The sequence below is a fragment of the Ursus maritimus genome, unplaced genomic scaffold (assembly GCF_017311325.1).
Source record: "Ursus maritimus isolate PB19 unplaced genomic scaffold, ASM1731132v1 scaffold_20, whole genome shotgun sequence".
Lineage (NCBI taxonomy): Eukaryota > Metazoa > Chordata > Mammalia > Carnivora > Ursidae > Ursus > Ursus maritimus.
Genome location: NW_024424453.1, coordinates 37,335,791 through 37,362,148, shown reverse-complemented (window position 1 = coordinate 37,362,148; position 26,358 = coordinate 37,335,791). Strand labels below are relative to the sequence as shown.

The window sequence follows — 26,358 nt, the reverse complement described above, 5'->3', positions numbered from 1 at the left end:
CAGCTTTCACTTTATTGCAACAGCTTTTTTCTGGGTCAAATGCCATTGCTGGGATGTCAGTTATTGGATTCATCTTGGCCTGTGGGCTAGAGGTCTACTTGTAAGAACTTTTCTCTATCTGGTAAAGGGATGAGACTCTAAAACCCACGCTGCTTAGATGTTTATAACCTTTGATATTATGAGTTTAGGAGTCATAATAATAATAAGACTTAAGGGTTTGCTCAAGGTGTCTGGCTTATGTCGTCAAGAACAGCAAGGAATCTGAAGTCATTCTCTGGCCTGAATTTATATGAGGTATTATTAGAGACGAGACTCATGGAACACTTGCCCCAAATGACTTGTAAATGAACTGATATTCAAAAGGTTTTCTATAAAGAAATATTTGTTTTATCAAAATATTACATATTACATGGACCCTCAAGAATTGGACACTCCTTGGAATAGCTTTCAATATATTTAATATTTGCTTACATGATTTGCTTCCAGATAAAGTCTAGAGGGAGTTGAAATAATTCAGGAATTTTTGGCATAATTTGTGCACGGTCTCCATTTTAGATGTAGAGAGACTGCCCATTCTACATAGGCAAGAGAGCTTTATATTTCTACCTCCCATTCTTTCTGACAATATTTTTTTTCTGAAAAGGTTTGCTTATTTTATTTTCTTTCTTCCAAAAGTCCACTATTTCCTTCTTTCTCTGCCTTTCAAAGAAAGTAATAGTTGCCCTATTCCTAGACTTCATATTTATCATGTACCCTTTATTTTCATTTTTTGAAGGATTGGTATAGCTGATCTTACCTATCTCTTCTGGGTTACCTCTCTGTTATAATCTCCTAGCTTCTCCATCCCAATTTGTGGGAACCCATTAAAACCATTGCCTCAAAATTTCTCAGATATGGTGGATCTAAAACCGATTGCTTAAAATTCTCATGTCTTAAGTACTTGCTATGACAGGTTTGGAAATAAACAACCACCCGTCATGCTAGATGGACCTCACAGGAGGGCTTTGGTTTTGTTGTTGTTTTGTCGTTCATACCTGAATACTGTTATTGGTCACCTGATGGAGGAGATTCCAGAAAATGTTCCCTCAGGTGAGCGTTGAAGAAAAAAGAGTTAGTTTGAGGACAATGCGGTAGCTCCCCCAGAGGTCCTCTGGGTCAGCCCACTGGAATGTCGTTAGGGGCCCTAACGCTACGCCCGTGGACTTATTCCAATCAAAAGATACCGTGTGTCCCTTGGTAGCACTTTTGTGTATTAACTAGTATTGGTTCCTAACATATCTTAGCTATTCTAAGAAAAAGAAAAAGTAAATACAAGTCCAGAAAGAGAACATATTTTTTCATGCTTTTCAGTAAATAAATAATATCAGTAAATAACACAAATGTATATTATATCTATATTTGGAAGACATCAAAATGGAAGAATACATAGGCTGAGCAGTAGAAAGTAAAGTAGGTGAGGAAGAGAGGGAAATGTCAGAAAAACCCTGTAAACTGTGACATGACTCCCCTGGTAGAAGCTGCAAAGATAGTATGGCCTATGTCTAGTATTCATTTCAGCCGTGAGCTCTCTGTTAAGCTGTTACTTTCCTTTGAAACGTGTGAAACTTGTCTCATAGGATTGTTAGGAAGATTAAAATAGTTAATAGAAATAACATATTTATAACAGTGACTGGTACATACGTGGTAAGTGTTACATGTTTGTGGTTATTACTATTGTTGGTTCTCCAGAAGTGTTTATTTCCTGTATAGATGGCTGTGTGTGTTTCTATGTTCATGTGTGCTATTCACTAATATACTAGTTAAATCCTGAAAGTCACTTTCATGTAACATAACAGATAAATCCATCTTTCTCTGTTCTTCTTGGTGAAAAGGCAGCCTCTTAAGAGAATGCCTGGAAATTACATACAGAGCCTTCTGAGTCTCTTTGTTAAAAATGTAAATTCAATTTTTGGACTAAGTCTAAAGAAATATATAGTGAGGACAAAAAATGAGAATAAAACATTTATTTTGAGTGATTGAGTTAGTAAATCCTTTTCAACAGAATATAAGATGTGATCAATCTAAGGCCAAGCTCGGAAACGACTACAGATGTGCCTGCGTATCTGAGACCTTACAGTTCTAAATGGGTATGTACTTGACATCCTACCGATTCTTCGGTCATGGATTTTTTACTGTACTATATTAAATGAACTTACATATGTAAAGTGAGTGTCTTTCAGAAGACAGTCAATGTTAATTCCCCACCCCTTTCTTTTTCTCCAAGGTAGAAATTAAATCAGAAAAATAACTTTTGTTTCTAATATTCAGAGCAATAGCTATTGTATAAATCCTCTAGTTACGATAGATACCTCAACTGACTTTTTTATTATACTCACAGTAAACTATAGATTATGCTTCGGGCCATACAATTTATAAAAAGGCAATAATCAATGTTTTTTTCCACACATTTTTTAAAAAGCAGAGAAAAGTAAATCTGTTTCTCCACATGGGCTATTTAGACATGTTTCCAAATACAAACCTTTGAGACTTACGATCGCTGAGATAGAAATCGATTTGATTTGCATAATCTGCTCAGTTTTGTTGCACAGAATATAGAGCATTTGGAATGTTTCTGTCCTGAAACACTCAGCAGTGCTTAATGACACTGATGCTCTTAGTCTCGTCATTGGTGCTGGGAAGGCAGTGTGTGCACCTGGCTAATTCCTAGGCTTGTTCCAGCTATGACTGGCTGATTTGTTTTTTCTACGCCAGGCTAAAAGTGGTTTGCTGCTGTCCACGTCAGCCACCAGATCACCACTTACTGAGGGCTGCTAAAAGAATACCTCCTTTCCCAACCTGGTTCTCCATGGGGAGGATATAGTTCTGCCTAACAAAACAGGCTAGGTTTGTTGTCCTTAGAAAAGTGGGGATATTAATAGGATTTGGTCCACATATAGTAATGTTCCAGACTATGTGCCAGACGGTGATTTTGTCTTATGAAAATAGTCTTTTCATCATGATATTTTTCCCTGAGTTTGCTGACTGTTTATAAAGCACTTAGCCACAAGTGGCTTATTGATTTTGGTAAAACTGAGTCACAACATGACCATTGGAGGGTTTGGATTTGGCTTTTTGAATTTATTTTTAATTAAATTATAAAACAAGTAAATATGATCCTCTTTTCTATTGTGGGAAATAAGAAATGATACAAAATATGGGATGTGATTTCTTGGCCTCATTTAAGGCAGGTGTACATATATACTTTTATTCTGTGCTTGTAGATTTTGTTTTTCGTGAGCCATGCCCTGAATCAGAATTGTTTCTGTGCATCTTTCAAGAGCTGGCAGTGAGAGCTTGCCTGATTGACTACAGAGTGCTTCAATGTTTAGATTATCCCTGTGAGATGAATAGGAAATGGGAAGGCTTGCTTTATTTCTGAACTCAACCATCACCACCTTTCACTCAGGCTCTTTGCATCTCTGTGTGTAGGAAAAAAGTGAAGTAGTTGGGAGCAGCTTTGAAGAGCAATGACTAGGTGTTCTGTGGGGGGAATAAAGGTGTATTTGTAGTGAGAAATGTTTCCTTAAAAGCCAACAAGTAGAAATGCTTCTAGTGGGAGGTACATCTCAGGATCTGTAAACAAGAATATGAGGAAGTTGGACATCACCATTCCTGAATGAAGGGTGCCGACTGGTTTTCTTCCCACCTGAGGAGTTTTTAAACTTTTTAATTTTTGCATCAAGCATGTAAGTTGTAAGTTGCTAACATTTCTATAGGTATTGTATTAGTTTGTGATTGCTGTTTAACAAACCATCCCGGGACTCATTGACTCAAAACAGCAATTGCTTATTATCTTCATTTTTTGACACATGCTGTATATCAGCTGGGGTTTAGCTAGTCTAGGCTTGGCTCAGCTGAATATGTTTGCTTCAGGCTGTGATTGCTGAGTGGCTCTGCTTCTCACTACGGGTTTGAAGCTAGGTGGGTTGTCTCCCTTCCACATGCCCCTCATTCTCCTTGGACCAGCAAGCTGCCAGGGTAGGTTCTTCTCATAGTGATACCAGAGGAGTAAGAGTGCTAAGTTCAAATATGGCGTACCTCATCCTATTAATTAAAATTGGTCACAAAGCCAAGCCCAATGTAAGGAGGAGGTTGAAATATAATATGCCCATTAGAGGCAGGAACTACATAGTTAAATGGCAAAGGGCATGGAGATGGGGACAGATGAAAATTTAGAGCCAGTGATGCAGTCTACAATGGGGGATCCCTATGCACAAGTTCATGGACGTCATATGTGCAGTCCATGCATGGAGTCTATGTAGTGTTTCAAATGATCCCTCTTTCCCTGTTTGATTACTTTGAAAGCCTTTCTTCCCTATGCACTAAGAATATTCTCTATTCAGAAGCTGATGAGTATTTGTCAGCTTCTGTGGTGCTGGAATAACTCATGAAAATGATTCTTTTGTCTATCTCCTCTCACTGTCCTGCCCCAACCAGGGTAAAGAGAGAGGCATTTGGGGAGGATGTGGACCAGAAGGAAAGAACTTATGCAAAATTTTGCAAATATTTATTAAAGAAAAAAAGTAAATTTGGACTGATGTGATGAAAATGAGTTCCTGACAAAGATCAAAAAAGGGTTTGGAGTCAGAGTGGATTTATCAAAATGCAAATATTTTAAACAAAACAGGACGTTTCAATTGCATACAGAAGCTATTCCCTCCAAGCCTACTGGGGACATTTTCTAGTTTACATAATGTAATTAAATTCAAGCCTGATGAATTCAAATTTATCCCAAAGACATTATTGGCAACATGATCCCATGTGGTGAAAAGACTGAGGAAGTAGCATGTTTGGGGGCCAAGGAGGAATTAGAAAATCATATCTAAAGCTCACAGCAATTGTTTGCAGGGATGCCACTGCAATTCTGTTCAGCAGTGATGGAAAGGGACCTGGGAACCCTCTGAATTGTGTCTTCACTCTAAAATCCAACTGCATCCATGGACAGAAGAAAACACCTTCTATATGCCCAAAGTGGTAGCAAATGCACCTTTCTCATGGGGTTCTAATAGCTGTAAGGGATAATGTTTCTTTTTGCTTTGTGTAATTATGATTTGTAAACATCATTTTCATAGTTTAGCTTTATTTTCCGTTTTATGGTAACTGCTAATGCTCTATCTAGAAATTATATTTCCAGAAGCTCAAATAAAGTTCATTTCAGTTACCTCTAAATTGCATCAAATTCCTTGGGTATACAGGCATACACAATGTTTTCCCGCCAACACAAACACACACAGAAACACACACTGCCACACACACACATTCCTCCTAAAAACATTAACCTATCTTAATAAAAGAAAAATAAATGTAACTAAGAATGAAATACTAGTTATTTCTTATAAAATAGGATATGCGTACATACACACACACACAAACATACACACACATATTTATTTCCTTTTTTAAAGATAATATTCAATGCTGGCAATGGTGGAGTGAAAATAGATCCTCACATACAGTGCTGATGTGGTTGTAAATTGGTACAATCATTTGATAGCACAATTGAACACTATGTACCAAAATTCCTTGCAGCAATTTTACCCTTTAACCCAGTAATTGCATTTCTAGGATTTTATCCAAGGAAGCAGTGAGTAATAAGCATAAAAACTAATGGAAGGGGATATCCATTGCCATTCCATTTATAATAGTGAAAACTTGGAAACCATTGAAGTGTCCAAAATTAAAACAATATTTAAATACATATGATACACTCATAACAGTGGATATTGTTCAACAATTAGGATTATATTTTGCAGAGTTTTAATGACATGGGGAAGATGTTGATAGTGTAATACCAAACATAATTTCAAAACGTGAAGAAATACTCTTAAATATTTAATATATAAGCAAAACATACCATCATGCATATAAACTGTATACTAGTTGACTATCTGAAAAGAAATACTATTAGTAATATTTTTATATGGGATTATGGATACTTCTTTTTTCTGAATTTTCCAAGTTCTTTAACAAGAAAGTGTCATAATTTTATAATTAGTGAAAAGTACCACTAAAAAAATGAACTTTAGAAGGGAATGTATATTATTTTTGGCTTAGATAATCCAAAAATATACTCTAGAACCATTTCCTTATATCAATAGAAAATGATTAATTATTCCCTTGTCACTGAAAACTCCAAATATTCTAGTATAAACATTTCGGGAGGGGGGAGGGTGTGCCTGGGTGGCTCAGTTGGTTAAGCATCTGCCTTTGGCTCAGGTCATGATCCCAGGGTCCTGGGATCGAGCCCTGCATCAGGCTCCCGGCTCAGCAGGGAGTCTGCTTGTCGCTCTCCCTCTGCCGTTCCCCCTGCTTGTGCTCTCTCACTCTCTTTCTCAAATAAATAAATAAAATCTTTAAAAAAATACCCCTTGTCTTAAAAAAAAAAAGAATTCTGGGGATGTAAACATATATGGAAGAGGAAACAATGCACAAATATCGAAAGAGTCATGATAAAATTATAGAAGATTTAAATTTGGAAATCAAATAACATACAACATTCTCTTTCCTGAAGGAGATAGCCAGAGGTAGTTTAACATCAGACAGGTAGAAATAGGTTCATTGGGAATTTAGATTACTTTTGGAATAGTAGAGCCATAAAAGCAGTTTCCTTTGCCCTCATCATTCCCCCTCCCCACCCTTTTTAGTAAGTAGAAGCTATTCTTCATTTACTGTCACCTTCAGATGACCTTGTAACATAGCAGGTGTTGTAGCTACCAATAGTGAAAGCTCCAAGATGATGTAAGGAACAGATGCCAATTCTTCCTGCAACTACGAAGCAACCCTGCATGAAAGAGTTAATGCAAAAGGAAACATGGGTGAAACAGAAGCAGAGGAGATGCAAAAGCCATCCCTCCTCCGGAGAAATTTACTCCACTTTCCATTTCCATGGGTACTTACACCTTTGATTACTTCCTGCTTCTTGAATCACCCATTATGAGATGGAGCTGGCTTGCACCCCTTGCAGGAGCCAGCTGTGCACATCTCTTCTGAAGCTATGCTGGTTGTATTATACCATGAAATTGGTGTCTTGGTGGGAATATCTAAACCATGGATATTGGCAAAGGCTACAAATCAGGGCTTTGTTTCCCTAAAGAGCCAGTTGTTACATTTATCAGCATACAGAAGACCGCCTAAATCCTTCTGCTCAGTTTCAGACCTTTTCTTCCACTGCCTAATGTCATTTCCATTTCCTTGTTTCAAAGTAACACAAAGATCTTATCCAAATCCGTTACCTTTGCTCCTTAAGCTGGGCTTCTTCAAAGTTCCCCAAGTACCTCTATCAAGGACAGTCACTGATCTAAAGAAGTCAAAACCCTAAGTTATTCTTAATCATACCCACCCCTTCATCAACCCGCCACCACCCATCAACATCTGTCTACTTAGTCGAGATCTCTTTAGTATTTCTCCAATCAGTCCACTTATCTCCGTCACTGTACCTACTACGCGATCCTTCTTGGGAATTATTGTTTTCTTTTAACTAGTCTCTGGGCTTTGTAATACCATGAAACTGAGACTCCACTTCCTCTGTCCCTTGCGTGCTTGCATTACAATGTCCCATTGGCCTCTCTTTTTAAACGTATTACTTCTTTTTGACTCATTTTTAATGGGAAAAATCCACTGTAGGGAAGATAAGACTAAAGAAGCCTGAAATTGCCAGGCATAAAAGCACAAAATAGTGCATTTCTTTTAATATTAATATAACTATATTTTAAATTTACAGAAATTAATATTAAGACATTAAGATGATGGATGATAATGATGATAGCAGCTATTTATTAAATTCCTTTATGAGCCAACTATTCAAAACCACAAAGCAAAGTAGGGATTATTATCCCATTTACAGATGATGAAAAAGAATCTCAAAAGGTTAAGTGACTTTCATGGGGTCACATAGCTGCTGAGTGGCAATGCTTGCATTCAGTCCTAGGTCAGTATTCCTCCCAACCCATGCTCACTTTTCTATAGCATTCTGCTTTATCAGCAAGCCCAAGAGGCCCATTGTTCTTGGTGTTGTAACAATCTTGGTTCAAGCCTGTGAGATATTTAAGGTTGATTTTTTTTTTTTTTAAATTTTCTGACCATATCTCATTGCTAACTCTTTCAACCTTTTGTTTATGCCATCCTATTCTTTCCTGCATGTATATGCACTTACCATTTATTTTTCCATTTCTCTTTTTTTGGAATATGATTTATATTTAATAAAAACACAGTTCTTTTTTTTTTTTAAAGATTTTATTTATTTATTCGATAGAGATAGAGACGGCCAGCGAGAGAGGGAACACAAGCAAGGGGGAATGAGAGAGGAAGAAGCAGGCTCATAGCGGAGGAGCCTGATGCGGGTCTCGATCCCATAACACCAGGATCACGCCCTGAGCCGAAGGCAGACGCTTAACCGCTTTCCCCCCCCCCCCCCAAACACAGTTCTTAAGTTTAAAGTTTGATTAGTTTGACAAACATACCCATTTAACCATCACCTTAATTAAGATATACAGCATTTCTACAACTGAACACTGTAAAACCAGGTTTGGGAATAAAGCAGTTCCATAGGACTTTTGATGATAAATAACAGTAAATATGTGTCTCAATCTTGGCAATATCTGTACAGCATTGTCCCATATGAGTGGGGCACTAAATTTTAATGGCATAAACATTGGGGACCTAAGATAGGAGTTTTAATGAGGACTTCCCTGTGGCCTGGATTTACCCATAAGTCTTTCCATCTCCCTTTGCTCTAATGTTAAGTTCCCTAAGGACAACTGATTATCTAACTAATACTTCTGTTCTTCAGATAAATGATATTAGGAAAGGGAGAAAGTCTTAGATAGGGAACAATGGCATATCAGTCATTGGATTTTGTAGAATAATTGTATAAGCCTAAGAAACATGTGTAGCCTCGGTCTTGTTTAAAGGTAGCTGTCCAGTACTATTGTAGTATTCCTCTATGAATTCTGTAAGGCTTTCAACTGACAATGTTTGCGACTAAATTCTGTTTCAGTGTAGGATTAGATAGTACCTAGGGTATGTGTGTAGGGGGGAGGTGTTTGTACACACATTCTTTACTTTCCATGAGTAAAAAGAAAAGATTGAATTTGAAAAGGTCTTGTATTTGATAGCTACATTATATATGATCATTGAGTCCATAACTTGAATCAAGTACTGGATTAGGTAAGATTTATATTAATAGAACCTAATCTGGCTGTCCTCCTTACCCATAGCCACAAATCCTTTCAAGTACATCGGTTCAAGTCGAAATTATATTTCTAGTGAATACAATTTTAACTATGTGTTTTTGACCTCAAGGATCTCACTGCTTTACCCTGCCTTCTAGCTCATTGTATCCTTTCATTCTACCTTTATTCGACTTAATATACTGTCTTTTAAATTTCAACTATTCTAATTTACTTGCTCTTCTTGTCTTTACTACTTAATTCTCTGTCATCCTCCATCCCATAACTGATGTTCTACAGTCGTTTAATAAAATTTTCTCTGTTCTCCTGCAAGACCTCCCCTGAGATTTGCATCTCATAGCAGATTTATTGTGAACTACCAGAAATTGAAAAAAAGAATCAATGAATCCATGTTACTTATGGCCAATGATGTGCTACACTCCTACTCTTCATTAAAACACAAATCCATCTCTAGAAAGTTTGCTGACCATGCCTCAATACATAAGCCAAAGTCATGATTTAGGGTCCTAATACTTCAATAGCACATCTCTCATCCATAACAGATAGGAAATTATCTGATGGACAAAAATCAATGCTCTTTATCACTTTATTAATAAAAGAGGTTTTGATTATCGGGAACACAATATGTAAAAATATAAGGAATACAGGCTACATACCAACACTAAGAGTCAAAAACCTTTACTCTTACTGTTTACATGTACATCTTCACCAAAAATTTTGGAAAATGAAGGTTGGAAGAGAATACATCTTTGATTAGAAAAGCCGGAATCAATTATTTTTTCCTTGTAGAAACCATTATTATTAATCCCATAACTACTCTTAGTTCACTTCCTGAAAGCCCTGAATTCCCTCCAGCATGATCCACTCTTTCTTTTTTCCCTAGACTGCCATCTTTCCCTTCCTCACAATGCTGCCATCTTGTGTTCTCTTGTTTAGGTGAGGTAGTCAAAGGCTAGCAAACAATACTTAAACATGACTCCTCCTGCCTTCGACTCTACTGAGTCTCTTCTAATTAACTGAAGGTGTAATAAAAGATCCTACTACTGGAGAAAGAGAGTCTTATTAAAGTTACCTGGGGGTGAGTGGGTGGGTGGGATGGTGAGATTATTGGAAAGGTGCATGGGAAAAGAAACCATCGAATTATCAAAGTCGACCTGTAAGAAAGAATGTGCCTCTCTCTCCACCCAGCATCCATCATGGGAACTTCTCTGTCTCTGTTTCTTCCCCTTTTCTGCCTTCTTGTGCTTATTCATCTTGCATATGAATCTGTGTGACCTGAGTCTGTATGACCTTCTAGTTCCAGGACCCATCACCAATTGATAAGTTCCTTCTCTATCTCTTAGTTTATGTTTTCAAGAACAAACATGATCATCTCAGTTCATCTTTTCAAGCTAGGTCATGCAAGTCATAGGTCTCAGAAAATCCTATTCAGAGGCCACCCTCATCAAATCAGTCACGTCCAAGGGTCAGCAAACCCTGAATATTTCATATGAAAAAAGAATTTCCCCAGAGAGGAGGATGGCTTGGCAGATACCCTGAAATCTGTCAAAGTACCCTAATTTCCCATCAAGATTGAGTCCTGAGAAAGTAAGACAGTAAAATCTCACATACTCACTTTACATATATACAGTGTGTGGATGTTATACGTGTATAACCTGTTGGAAATGGCTGCTTTTATTTTTCTGAAATAAATGCAATAAATAGCTTATTTTGTGAAAATATTACTGTTATTAGAAAAACACTAGCTTTTCAAACTGTAGAGAAGAACAAGACACTTCTGGCCACTGCAAATATTTAAGGTTTTATTTCTTTGAGGCAACTGTAGGTAATGGTAATCTAAGAATACTCTTCAGTGGTCAAGATCTTCAAAAAACAGGGCCACCCATAATATGACAGAAGTTATTTAGAAAATATGCAAGCAGGAGAGAATTGAACACTTGAAAAAAATTGGGTTTGGGAGCCAGAAATGTAAACTTATACCACACCTTGCATATAAACATAAAAATTTATGGTATATTCCTTGAAGTTTCATTGTCTCCATTTTCTTCCATGAATCATACATATGTGTATGTGTGTGTTTATATATACACACATGTATATGATATGTGTGTATATATGTATAAAATTTCAGTGCCAGTATTTGTGTGGCACAGAATTCAATCTAGCCAACACACTGACTCACATCATTTGAAGGCTAATCTGGGTCAATTGTCAAACAATCAACCATTCAGTTTTCATTCTTTTATTCAATGCTCAGCTCCAATGACAACTAAAAACCCTGATTTTCACTGAAACTGGTTGAATTGGTGATTCCTAACTAGACAAGGCCAGCCATGCAAGACATATTTTTCTTTCTTACTTTTTTTTTTTTCCTTTTCTTGACTGCTATGTTTCATTGGGTGGCATATAGACAGAAAACCTGAGCAAGGAGAACTGTGCCTTGTACCAGAGATTTATAGCATTTACTGCATATACTTTTCAGAATGTCACATGATTATATGGGAGCTTTGCCATAGGCCACAGGATAGTTAGTGTTAAACTATTCTAGTAGCTTTTGCATCTATAATCATATGGTTCATCACTTTCTTGTGTAAAGCCTTTGTAGTTTTCCAAACTTTGTTGCAGGTCATGATTGCCTCCAAGCTACCAGTCCTATCCAGTTTTATACCACTTTCCCCTGCTTCTCCTTATTGAACTTCTCTTAGCTCTTATCCCCATACCTTTCTCTTTGGGGCCTTTGCTCATGCTATTAACTATGCTTTATTTTTATCTGACACATTACAAGTTTTCTGCCCTCTTCAACTTAGATGTTTCATTCTCAAAAGTCCTTTCTCTAACCTCCCTGACTGCCCACCTTCTCTTCCCTTTCTGCCCGTCTCAACAGATTATCGCAGCCATTGATCCACCTTCCATTACAATTTTCCATTCCCTGGAACACTGTTAAGTTCTATGAAGACAAGGACAATATGTGTTTTGCACATTCCTGTATCCCTAGTCCCAAGCATAGTGCTGGACAAATGGGGGGGGTGTCAATGAATATTTGTCAAATTAGTGAATAAATGGAAACACTTAAATGACTTCTAGATTAAGCATTGGACTTGAAAATAGGTGACAAACCACTTGGTTTATGTCTATGCTCTGTTGTTGGTAACATGTAGTCAGAGGTTAAGAAGGCCTTATGGTTGATAGTTTCGGTAGGGTAGATTCCCTCGCATTTATCTCTACATCAGAGATTTTTCTAAGGCAAATTTTTGCTTTCCTCCAGAAAAAATAATGGTCTGGTTGTTTAATTAAAACGATGTAAATTTTAAAAGATATATGTTATGTAATACAGGCTCTAAAAAACATGAAAAATTACTCAGTTTGAAAGGATTTCTCAGGAAGTTTTATACTTCAAAATTATGAAATTTCCTCCAAGCTAATGTATTTTTTCATGCTTAAATTAATTAGGGTCTTTTTCTCCTTTAGTTTTTTTTTTTTTTCTCTTGAAAATTTTCTGCTACATAGAAACCCTTGTGAGACTTTTATTGTCTTTTCAAAGTAATGACACCTTCTAGAAAAGATAAAATGCTGAGTGATTACCTTTGTTGAAGAGAAGGAAGAGAGCATCATGATTGAATATCTCCTGGCAGACCTGACAGCTCTGAGCCATCACCATTACTCAGACAGAGTACACGGACCAGGACATTCATTTAAATTCAGGGCTTTCTTTTCCTCACATTAATTCCAAAATCAATGAATTTCTGGGAAAAAGGTGGGTTTTCTTTCAAAATCACCCAACACCTTCAAGGCTTCTTGGTGATAGACCGTACTGTCTTTGGGAAATTAGTCTTGTTTGTCTACAGGGATGTGGGACTTAAATCGATGCCACCAGGCATTTACTGAGTATCTGTTCAGTGACGGTGTCACAGGGTGGGTTCTCTGGGAAGCGGACTGAGATGAAGGTTGGCATGAAGGATGCTTACTAGAGAATGCTCTAGGTCAGCACTTGGAAGGGAGAAGAGGAATTGGGGTGAGGAGAGGAAGTTGAGCTGTGATGTAGGGCCAAGGTCATCCCTGGATGCTTTAGAGGTTGAGTGGCCCAGCTTGACTAAGTTGTCCCAAGTTGGTCTGAGATGGCCAGGCCTTTTTACTCTTGCCTTGATCATTGGATAAAGTTCACCACAAAGGTATGAAACCGTGGAAGTGCAATTCCCAGCAGGTGAGAGAATACCTAAAGGAGCTGACAGTTGAAAGACATATGTCTACAGCACTCCTAGCAGCGAGCAACAGTCTCTCATTTTAGGGAGATCTGGATGGTACATAGCAGACGGACATCATAAAAATGCTCAGGGACAATAAAATTAATGAGACATTAATTTCAGCAAATGAGATTTCACATTATAAATAGGGAGACGTGCCTAGTAGGGCTCAAGAGATAAAGAACATTACTCTTGAAGTATAAGAAAAGTAATCACTAATTGTGACTGACAATCAAGCAAAGCCTCCTAGGGGAAGGATGTCATGTGAGTGGACCATCAAGGACAAGTAGGCTACGAAAGTGTGGAGAAGAGCCTGATAGGTTAAGAGGAGAGCATTATGCCAGGCAGAGAGGAATATGTGTTGGTAAATGGATGGTAGAAGTTTGTGAGTTAGAGAAGGGTAGAGATAGCGAGGGAAGGGAAGAAGGATGGAACAGATGAATATAATAGCAGAGATCTTTGAATAAAATTCTGAAGATACTGGAAAATTCAAGAAAGAGAGAGAGAGAGAAGAAAATGTTGTTTCAATCATAGATTTAATCAATGGCTTCAAGTTGAAGTTACATGAAATTTTTATCAAATGTGTAATATTTTAGTCATAGAAAGTAAGAAGTGGAAAAAAATTGAAGAATCTGGCAACATTTCCTCATGGCATACTGTCAGTTGAAGTGAAGTAAGATCCTCCCTTGTTAGTTGATACTCTTCAATCCTCTAAAGTCTCTAATGCTCTCCATAAATGTATATCTAGCTCACTCCGTGTGGCTGTGTGACTTCCCTCACCTCTCCCTAAAGGATCTTACGTTGGTGACCCTCACTCATTCCTATACCATCATTTCTTGAATTAAGAAACAAAGACCCTGGGCACCTGGGTGGCTCTGTCAGTTAAGCTTCTGACTCTTGATTTTGGCTCAGGTTATGAACTCAGGGTTGTGAGATTAAGCCCTGTGTCAGGCTCCACACTGGACATGGATCTGCTTAAGATTCTCTTTCTCTCTCCTTCTGTCCCTCCCCCGCCCAAGCTCATGTGTGCACAAGCTCTCCCTCTCTAAAAGAAAAAGAAAAAACTCAAAACCTAAAAACCAAAACTAGGACCCAAAGGAATACACACCTCTTCAAGGCCGTATGTCTAAGTCTGTCTCAACTGAGGTTTACGTCACATTGCCATAATTTTAAGTTATAAACTCAGGCTATGATGCATTAGTTATCTATTGCTGCATACAAGAAAATTACCTCAAATTTAGAAGCTAAAACAACAATAAATGTTTATCGTCTCACACAGTTGCTATGGGTCAGGAATCTCAAAGTTGCTCTGTTGGGTATTGGAGTCTTTCATGAGTTGCATTTAAAATGTTGTTCATGGCTGTAGGCATCTGAAGACTTGACTTAAGTTGAAGGATCTACTTCCAAGGTGGCTTACTCAGATATTCGCCAAGTTGTTGCTCGATGTTGACTGGAAATCTCAGTTGCACACCATGTGTACTTCTTCGTAGGGTTTCACATGGTTGTCCTCACAGCGTGGCAGCTCACTTTTCCTAGGGTGTGTGATTTAAGAGAGAGAAACAGAACCCACTTTGTCTTTTATGACCTAATCTTGAATGTCACACGTGGTCAATTCCACAACATCCTATTGGTTACACAGTTCAGCTCTATTCAAAGTGGGAAGGGACTACACAAGAATGTGAATACTAGGAAACAAGAATTGCTGGGGACTCTTTTGGAGACTGGCTTCCACACATGAGGAAAAGGGACACACTGCAGTCTTGTATTTCTGCATCAGAGCCTGCCATATATGTTGGCTCTCAGTAAGTTCTTTTTCTAATTCTCCATGGCTATCCCATAGGCATGAATTGACTTTTATATAGTCAAACTGTGATAACATTTTATAAAATTGTTCCAGTTTTTTTAGTAAATTAAACTATGGTCAGCATTGAAAAAAATAATGCAAAAGTAATGCATGTAAATAAAATTATATTTGACATATACATATATTAAACCAGTCTTTCAAAAATATGACAGAGAGAGCTGATACTACCATTGGGTTATCAGTTCTTTTGTTCCATCATTAAATCCAACTTTCACCTAATCTACTTACCAGGGGTCAGTGAAAAAGTCTAGATTTCTTATGAATTACATTCTATATTTAGTGTAGTTCCAGAAAATGCACTAAGCATCAGTATTCATGAAAGGTCATAAAGACCTTTTATATCAAATACATAATGTATGTATAGATTTTAAAACAATTTTCCTGATGAGGACAGAAGAGGTATTTATGTTTCCTGTGTTTTTATAGCTTAAATATAAAATGTGAGGGTTACCTCCATATTACTACTGAGTAATAATAATGTCTACTGCATAAAAGCTCCCTACCACAAAGGTGAGTCTTTGTTTACCTTTTGAAAATGCTTTCACAAGAAGCTATGGGTAGCCATTTCCAATACAGAGGAGGCCAGTTGATCAGATAGCAGCAAAACTAATGAAAAGCATCATGGAAGTGACAGCAAGATTAATTAAGTTCCTCCAGCCCTATTCACGTGTGGCTGTGCAGAGTTCCTTTGGGTACTGCTGCAGTTAAATGGTATTCATGGTGACAAATACTGTAGATTTCCAGAACTGACACTTTTGAGTCAAGGGTAAAAATCACATTCGGTCATTTTATCCACCAAAAGAATCAGAGATGAGCCCTTAGGATTATTAGTATGTTTGAGCAAAGCCAAGATTGAAATTGAGATATAATTAAAAGAATGTTGAAACTGTAATATTTTGTTTTCCGTTTACACATTTCCTTTATGTGTTTTAGACATTTTGACAGAGGAAGCCAAACAAATTTCCATCTACTGTATTTGACTGGAGGCACAGAATTATGCACACTTGGAAACACTTTCAATTACTTTGTGAATTCTTGCAACATTGGGGCAGAGTTGCACTGTCTCTCTGCTCACTCTATATAGTTATTATCACAGTATATATAAAAATGGAATGTGCATGACCTAAAGCATCCAAATTTACTAGAGCTGTACTCAATTTATCTTGAAGGATCTTTTTTTTTTTTTTTTTTTTTAAAGCAAAAGAAGAAATTCAATACGATGCTGTTTTCTTCTTCCATTTTGTTTGCAAGCACATTTGTTGTGGGGCTGGATGGGGAGAGGGCTGATTCTCAAATTGCTGCCCAGGAACCATAAATGAATTTTATTTTAAGAAAAATTGGAAACCTCTGGAGTGTATAAGATCTTTCAACCTGCTATACAAGATATATTAACTCATGTTATTGTGTCTCCAAATGTCTTTGGAGGAGGCATATTATTATATTTCTGTCCTTGGAAACACTTTGAGGCTCATTCATGTATTCATTCAGCAAACACTTTCTACATTATCTGTCAAATAAAATTAAAACCCTTTAACCTGGAATGTGAGATCACATCCAAAAGGACTCTGTGTTTCCCTCTACAAATTTACTTTGCATGGAAATCTTTTATGAAACTTGCTCTTTAATACTCTAATTTGTTCTTGCTCTCCCAGACGTATCATTCACAATCCCACCCTTGTTTTATGTCATTTTCCAACTTTTTATGCATTTAATCATTCTGAACTGATACTGAAGACCAAGTTCAGGTTCCACTTCTCTGTAGTTTTCCAGGTTTACCTGAAGCCATCACAATTTTATCTTTTACCAAAACTTTACGTGCATGTCCTACATTGTTCATTTGTCATTTACCTTATATTACCTTTGTTTTTACTTGTATTTTTGGATATATACTTCATCTCCTTAAATAAGATACCAAGTGCTTTTCAGAGCAGTGTGGTAGCTTAAATATTAGAGTTCAGTGCTTTGTCATTCAGGATCTCTACTTTTAATTTTTTTTTTTTTTGCCAGTGATGATGATAATAGTTATTATGATCTCACTTCCTTTTAGTGAAGCACCAATGAGGTGGTGGGGGACTTATAAACTTATGATGTGGTGTCCCTCAGTTTTTGGAGATAGTATCTACATAGATGCAAAGCAACTTTATAAAAAAGAAAGAAAACTAGATGAAAATATAAACAACTTCTTGAACGACTTTGGGAGGAAAAGATAAAGAAAGGGAAACATGGCAGGGAAATAATAGTCTGAGAGCCTTCAGAAAGGAAGCTAGTGATACTTCCTGTTATAAGGGAAGCAGAACTATTAATCAATCAGGGCAAATGCACTAATAAAAGCCACCTGTAAGAACAGCTAGGGGGTTGACTAGTTTCCCCTGAATCACTCTCTGCTTAAACTCTCTTTTGTTCTTGGGGTGCCTGGGTGGCACAGCTGGTTGAGTGCCTGACTCTTGGTTTTGGCTCAATCCTGATCTAGGGGTTGTGAGATCGAGCCCCACATTGGGCCCCAGGTATGCTCAGTGCTGAGTCTGCTTGAGATTCTCTCTCCCTCTCCCTCCGCTATTCTCACTTGTGCTCTCTCTCTCTCTCTCTGTCTCTCAAATAAATAAATAAATCTTTAAAAAACAAACAAAAAGCTTCTCTTCTGTTCTTGACTCTGGTACTTGCCTCCCATACCAGCCTCCTGACTTGCCCACAACACTTCTGATCTCTATCTTGCCTGATAGCTGGTCAGCCATTCTGTTCTCAACTGGCCTTTCCTCAGATTTTTGGGATTTCTCTAACCTAAGATCACTCTTAATGTCTCTTCCTTTTCTGATCCTTGTTTCCAACCACAGCAAAGTTTGCTGCTTCCTAAATCATGGGCAATGTTTGATGTTAATGACATACTGTAGTCACTAACCCAATAGGACACGTCCCTGACATACATTTTTGCTATGTTCTGGAGTATGTTAAAACATTCAAGGAATCAACATATATTTCACTTTTTTCTGTGACCCCAAAGAAGCCTTCATTCTGCTTGGGGATATTGACAATTGGAAAAGTCACTGAAAGCCAATCTGATAAATACTGTAATGGATTTCTCTAAAGACTGTGTGAGTGCTCATTAGGGGAACACATGAGTCAGACATAAATAAGCCCAGGGAAGACTTCTTAGAGAACAAAATATCTGAGCAGTTTTGGGTGGTGAATGTAAGTATTTAGACAAAGGGGAATACAAAATGATATTTCTGATAAAATATAACTATATTCTCAGATCAAGATAGAACATCATCTAGAAGTAGAAGACTTTTGAAATACTTACTTACTCAACAAATATTTATTGCATACCTGCTCCTGTTTAGACAGTAGACACAGCATGAACGTGGTAGACATGCCCTTTCCCTCATGTCCATTGTACTGGGGGGAAAGAAGCAATAAACTGTAACCAGTGAATGAATGAATGAGATGAAGGATATTTTAGGTCCTTTCCTCTGCATGGAGAAAAGTGAAAGATGTTCCAAATTGTAGTAGAGAAGCTGATAGGCAGAAGCCCCTAGAATGTAAGCTCCTTGTAGACAGAGATTTCTGTAATTTCATCAATGTGCCTTGAGCACCTAGAATAGTACTTGGCACATGAATACCCAGTACCCAATATGTTGAATAAATAAAGATGCGTAGGCCACAAGCTCCGAGGTAAGAATTCCAAGAGGGTTCCCAATACTAGTTACTAAATATTGTAAAAGAGCTCCTATTAACTGACTATCAGAATAGATAGGACCATGTATAGAAGGGATTTATTGGGTGTCTCCAAAGACAAAGAAATTCAGTTAGATAGAATTTTGGAATATCATAGTACTAATAGTTTTTTATTTTTTTATTTTTATTTTTTTATTCTTAGCTCACTGTTAGCACTTCTTTTCTTCTTTTCTTATAGACAATTCCTTTTCTAGACTAAGGTCCCTGGGCATTTAATTTCAATGGAAACATCCAGTGAGAATCTAGGAATAAAAATGATCTATGAGTTTATAGCAGTGTCTACACAATCTAAAAAATTAATCAAAAGACTACATGGATTAATTGAACTAGGCATTTGTTCTCATATAGACCAATTACTTATTTCTTTCCTTTTCAAACTGTTTTAACAGTGGGTGGTGATATATCAGACAGAGGCAAACTCGGGCTTAAAATAAATAACCTTCTATCAAATATCATTCATATGTTAACAAATACTCATTCAACAAATTGTTACATTCTCAACAAATGTTCAGTCATCAAGAACCCATGTGTTTGGCCCCTTGCTCTTATAATGTCGCAGGTCTCAGTGTTGACCCTCTTCTCTTCCTCCAAAGGAGTATACTCCTTGAAGATATCATCTGGCCTCATGGATTAAATTACCATCTATAAAATGATGACTGCCAAATTTAAATATAAAGCCCAAACTTCTCCCCTGAACTGCAGACCTATATAGCCAAACTTCTATAAACATTTTCACTTGAATATATAATAGAATCTTCAACTACGATGCCTCACACTGACCATCTCCTAATCCCCACCCAAAGCATGCTCTTCCACAGCCTTCCTCATATCAATTAGTGCAAATCCCAACCTTTTAATTGCTCAGTCCCCCAATCTTCAGTAATCCATTAGCTTTTTAATTCTCTTCTATCGCCTTTTCAACAACCCACAGCAAACCCTATTGACCTATTTTGACATACATACAGACTCTGACCACGTTTTGCCACCTCCATGCTTCTCCTGATCCAAGCCACCATTTCTTTTCTAGATTATCACAAAGTCTTCCTAAATGCTCACCTTGTGTCTTCCCTTGCTTCCTTTTATCCACTTTCCATGCATCGGTCATAGGAAACCTGTCAAAATATGTCAAATCACGTTATGCCAAAGGCATCCTATATAAGTCAGAACAAAAGTGAAAATCCTTATACTATGGTCTACAAAGTCCTACTGAGGCTCCAGGTGACCTATTTCACCTTATTTCTTTTTTTTTTTAAATTGAAGTATAGTTGACAATGTTATTTTATTATTAAAATATAATAATGATTTATGGAGCATAAATGGGATTTGGGCAAGCTGGAATTAGGAACACTGGATAAAATTTTATTGCTGCAATATAGTAAGAAATGCAAGTGGACTAAACTAAGGCTCAGGGGAAGGCAATGGAAGACACAACGAGGCTGTGCTAACTCAATGCTAAATTACTGCTGCTTTCAGCTTTGAGAACTTGAAAGGACACGCAAGCTCACCAACTGTGGCCTGCAGTAACACCTGGCATCGGTATTGCAGAGAATTTAGGAACAGCTGCTGCTAAGCATGGACAAATTCAATTTGTGCAAACATTTTGTATAAAACACCATCAACCTCGAAGAACTGACTGCAGCACATAGAAAAGTATGATGTTTTACACACAATATCGTTGTGTTCAGTGTGTTCACTCATTCATTCGCAAATATTTATTGAGTAGGAACAAGGGCCCGATACCCTTGTAGGGATGGTGGATATAGCAGTGAACAATGAACTAAAATCCCTGCCCTCATGGTGATTATATTCCAGTGAGAAGAGATCAAAATAAATGGATGTCTACTGTAGTGTGTCAGATGGTGACAACTCTTACAAAGGGAAACTACGTTGACAAAGTTTTGAGCAAGACTTGGAGATCAGGGATCCAGGCAGGCGGCTATTTGGATATTTGAGCAGAGAGAAAATTCTCCACCTACTATGTTTTCACTCAAAATATGTTACTGGTTTTAGGGCATCTTTTGTTTTAATCATGAAAAATATATTTCTATCTGGCAAGCAGTGACCTGATTCCCTTTCAGGATCCCCCAGCTGCTTAGAGCAGCTTAGAGACAGATAAAGGTCAGGGGTGTGAACCAGGTCCTTCCCTGAAAGTGGCTGGGTCCTTTCCTGGACATGGCATATGGAAGCATCTCCCAGGCACAGCGGGCATGTCCACAACCCCATGTCTAGCCAACATCGGCTATGCCTTTATTTGGATGTTATTGTATTTTAAAATAAAAATAGTTGCATTTTTCCCTTATAAATATAATGCATACACATAATTTTAGGGGAAACAATAAAACTGTACAATTAAAATAGAAATCACTTGTTTTCCATCCAGAGATAAGCACTGTTTCTATCTGACGTCTTGATATTCCACATAACCCTTAATTGGGGAAGGGTGGGGCATACCCCTTTAAATAAAGCAGATGCCTTCCTTTTTTCGGGTTGAACAGAATTCCAGTGCAAGCGTGTAACACTCAGTTGCCTCTTGAATGCCATACTCTTCCAGAGGTTACATGCTGCTTTTTCAGGAACGATCCTTATAGACCAGGCAGAGGCAGGAATATTCTATTACTGAATGCTCTCTGCCTGTATATTTGTGCCCATGTAGATACTTTTTTTTCTGGAACACACAGTGACATAATTTGATTGGGGAAGACCTTTACCTGAGCCAGTGTAAGTCGGAAATTTATAATTTCTTTCTCTTTTTTTTTAGGAGGGGGAGGGGCAAAGGGAGGAGAGAGAGAATCCTAAGCAGGCTTCTCACCCAGTGTGGTGCCCAAGGGGGGGCTTGATTTTAGGACCCTGAGATCATGACCTGAGCCGAAATCAAGAGTCCGACACTTGGGGCACCTGGGTGACTCAGTTGGTTAAGCGTCTGCCTTTGGCTCAGGTCCTGGGATCGAGCCCCACATTGGGCTCTCTGCTCCCCAGCGAGCCTGCTTCTCTCTCTTCTCCCTGCTTGTGCTCTCTGTCGTTATCTCTGTCTCTCACTCTCAAATAAATAAATAAAATCTTTAAAAAAAAAAAAAAAGAAGTCAGACACTTAACCAAATGAGCTACCCATATAATTTATTTCTTTAAAGAAATCTTCTGGGGATGCTAACATATATTCAAAATACAAGCAATAAGACAACTATACTTTACTGACGGCACCATTGAGAAAATTGCTGAATGTCTCTGAGCCTCAAATTCATTTGTCCTCAGGTTCAAGGTCCTGTTCATCAGGACATTGATAATATCCACCTTTTTATATGTCAGTTTGTTAGTAAGAAAGATGGCATAAGTGAAAGTACCTTGTGACTGCAAAATGCCATGCAGATGCAAGGTGTTATTAATTATTAAGACAGTCCTTTAGTATCTTAAACCTCCTGTCTTAAACTCAACTCTCAATGCTTGCATCTTCGAACTACAGGAACACAAATGGACCAAAAACTGTAGCATTAAACTACAGTGCCCCCTAGCCCATGTAGGAGGTCAGGACAGCTGATGAGCTTCATGAATCAGCTCTACCACAGATGGTTCTTTTGCCTGAGGGAAGGGCCATTAATTGTACTTTTGGATGATTTCCATCTGTCCGAAAGGAAAAACACTTATGCGCTTTCTTCGGTATTTTCCTGTAACGTTCTTTTTATTTCTAATTTTTAAAAAGGAGTAAAAAAGTATTCTTTACTATTTACATTTTTGTTCTCCAAATTGCTTTCAATGGAGAGTAGATCTAAAAAAAAAAATCACTAGATTTATCCGAAGACTCATTGTAATGTTACTGATTTATATATGATTACCCATTCACATTCACCAAATTCTTTATAATCCATTGTAAGAGAGGATATTGGTCATAGTGTTTTTTTCAGAGAGGAAATAGGGGGTTTAGCTTTTTTGCAAGATTGCACAGCATGCTGCTATTATGAGCTTCAGCCCACTAGTTCCACTATGCATTAAATCTACCAATAGAGACAGGATTGGGCAAGGAAAGACCACTGGTTATTTTAATATCACAATGTAGAAATATTTGCTACCATGGCTTATAAAACCCTGTATTGAAAATATATCAACTGCTTCCTTCCATACGCTATAGTTCTTTTGTTATCTTCAGTTCTTAATGTTATAGATTTTTGTGGAAATTTTTAAGTTTCAATAGTCCAGTGGTTAAGTTGGATCCCAAGGTGATGAGTCCTTAGGAAACTGAACTTGTTTTATGGGTTTATTTTCCATGCTGAACATTTAAGTATTAATCAGCACCGCTTTCAGGGATTTCTTTCTAACATCCTTTCCTATGTAAGATAAGGACTGCAATTCATTAGACTATTGGAGGAGCCAGAGGCTTTGCTAAGCTTTGCCTTTCTTGACTGTTCATCTCAAATTTAATGCCAGTTTGTGTGCGCTTGTGCGTGGGTGTGTCTGTATTATACTGGTGACCAGACTTGAATTATGACACAGTCTTGGTTGTCTTTCAGGCTAAATTGTCTCTCCTCTTTAGGGGTCAAAGATCATTTCAGCCTCAGTGTCCTTTCTACTACCTACAATGGGAAGCAGCAAATGTGCACTTGTGAAACTGAGGGGTGACTTTTATCCCGTTTCTTTTCTTTACATTTCTCTATCAACCTAGCTCAAAATACTCAAGAAATAAAAATAACTCTTCACCAACTACTAGGTTTCTGTGATCTGATCATTTCTAAAGTGAAAACCTCTATTACCCTAGCAATGGTCCCTTGATTGTTTTATTTCTCTTAGGCATAAACATCACAAACAACACACCCTCAAGCCCACAGCAAAGAGAATCAGACAAGGGGCACCATTCCTTTTCCCACTGCTTTTTTAACTTGGGGTGGTAGGCTAAATTTTGGCGAGGATGATGACATTCACGGGAGGGGCGGGATGAAAGTGTGCCTAATTACACGTTAATGGCAGAACTCGCCTTAACCACTTCCCCTCCCGCACCGTGATGAATTTCCCCTGTGTGCTCCCATGTGGATCCGGAGACCCTTCTCTCTTTAAGAGAGCCTCCCGCGCCCCTCTCTCCGCCCCCTCCCAGGTCTCTGGGCTTTGTTTGTAGTACTCTCAGTCCTGATGTCACAGGCGCGGCAAGGACATCGCAAGGAGGAGTCGGATTACAGTAAGGATGGGCAGTGCAGCAGGCAGCCGGAGCGCACGCTCCAGCCGCCGGGGATCGTAGCCCGGGAAAGGCAGCCTGCAAGGCGCTCATCCCGCGGAGGACGCACGCTCGGCGCTCGCTGCTCTCCACGCCGGGGACATTTCCACCGAATGTAGCATGAAACGGCTCTGCTCTGCGTGTCAGCCTTGGGTGCGAGCTGATGCTGAAGACGCCGCGGTGGGGTTCCAGCTGTCTGATTAATGAGAAACATAATGTATTTTGGTGAGTGTTAACTCTGATGATGTAATTCTGGGGGTGTCCAGCTCTTCATCAGTGCAGACCAGCCCTTTAAAAAATCTTTAAGCCGCGAGCATATATTACATTAAACCTACCTCCAGTTGGCAAGTGGAGGACCAAGCTGGTGCAGCCTTCAGAGCTTCCTTTGTGCTACAATTGGGGCTGTTTATTAGTCGTGGATGAGTTTAAGTTGGAAAAGAAAGGAAACTGGTGGGGGTGGATAAACTTTGCCTTGATTTGTCTGCACGGAGTTGGCTTTTTTAGCTAGGTGAAGAAGGAGAAATGGTACGGCGTGGGAAGTCATGGGCTAACTCAATGGAATGTAAAACTAAGTTCCTATACTATTGATGCTGTGAAAGCTTAGTCGGTATCAGTGTTTCATTAGGCATTTTGGTTTTTCCCTAATTCTGAGCCAAAAGGGAAAACATTCTTTGGTGTGCCGTGATTGAGCAGCTGAGGACGCTCCTCCATACTATCCCATTTTCCTTCTAGCTAGAACAACCTAGCACAAAATGCATATTATTTTAAACCTTTAGAGGTCTCGAAGCTGTTAAATATTTGTGCGGTTCAGTTGTGTGCCACGGTGGAAAGCTCCCTTAAGGTTTTCAGCTGAGCTGCCTGCATTTTCAGAAAACATGCTGAGGCTTAAATCTGGGCTAACACTGGAGCACTGTAAGCGGGCTGGGAGCTGTACGTTCGCACTGTAACGCTGCAACTTACTGCTGGGAGAGAAGGCACAACCCCTTCACTAAATAAGAAGAAGCCAAGGACTGGGACTGAATAACCTTCCCTCCTCCCTGAAGTTATGCTTTCCTTCTGTAAGTTCCATCCCGCGTCATCATCCGAGGGCATCTATCTGGTATTAAAAGGTTTGTGAGAACAGCTGGAGAGGGGCCAGGGAAGGATTCCAAGATGCAAATGCCCTGGGTGATTTCTTGGTTTGCTTTAGATCTGAGATCGAGAGTCATTTTTCAGATTAAAGAGGTGCTTAGGTAAACTTGTGTTGGGGGAGTTAGTTTCTTGGTCATTTATTTGTGTGTACTCTTTGCTTTGTTTTGTTTTCTTGAGACTTTGAAACATTTACGAAAGTACGGAAGGAACACAAGTTGGGAAAGCTGAATGCCTTTAGCTGTCTTGACAGCAGTTTTGATTTCCCTATAATGTGTGTCATATTAGAAAAGAAGTCTCTTAAAAATAAGTAAAATTGATTTCGAAGAAACAATCCTCATTTCATACCCAAATTTAAGCTGAATCCGGAGTTAAACAACACCTCTTTCCAGGGGTAGTGATGGAGGTGGTAAGCTTGTTTATTGGCAATGGATAAAACACCAAGTGTTTATCGTGAGCATATTTTTGATAAATGGGAAATCTTGTAAAGGAATATGTCTTTTGGACAAAATAAAATTTTGACATCTGTAATGATATTGAGGGATAGGAAGTAGGAGGTAAAATTTTAGTTTAAGTTTTTAGCCTCTTGCAACAATTCCTTATGTGATTGTGGTGAGGAAGGAGGGTTGGCCAGAGTAGTGGCATAGTCCAAAAGTACTGGTCAGTGGCCATCCGTGCTGTCCTGGATTATCGTGTGGCTGTTGGAGCAATGTTCACTGGGCTAGCTCATGTTAACTGTAGGCTGGTCCAGTTGTCTTGTAAAGCAGGGTGATTCACAGGGCAATTAGTTTCACTGTGTAATGCAAGTTTTTAATAGTACAAATTGAAATGTGATGTCCTACTTCAGATGAAGCTGTACTCTTTTAAAGGCTAAGCTAAAGTTGCCCTCTGTGTCATGAACATGGTTCAGTCTTACCATAATTCCGGCATGAGATACGTTTTTCTATTCCTGGAGGAAATCGTGGGTATTCA

At 38.4% G+C, this 26,358-nt stretch overlaps 1 protein-coding gene across 3 annotated transcripts in view; it reads left to right on the top strand.

The window, feature by feature from the left end:
• ZNF385D (zinc finger protein 385D) overlaps window positions 1-26,358 on the top strand; it is an 849,127-nt gene that overhangs the window by 546,140 nt on the left and 276,629 nt on the right. Inside the window, exon 1 of one of the 3 annotated variants that reach the window (XM_040636862.1) lies at window positions 24,237-24,483. The exons of the other annotated variants lie outside the window; for them this stretch is intronic. Within the exon in view, the coding sequence (XP_040492796.1) occupies window positions 24,462-24,483 (22 nt within the window). The 5' untranslated portion in view covers window positions 24,237-24,461. Of the gene's footprint in view, window positions 1-24,236; window positions 24,484-26,358 lie in introns of those variants that run through there. 3 annotated transcript variants of the gene reach the window in all.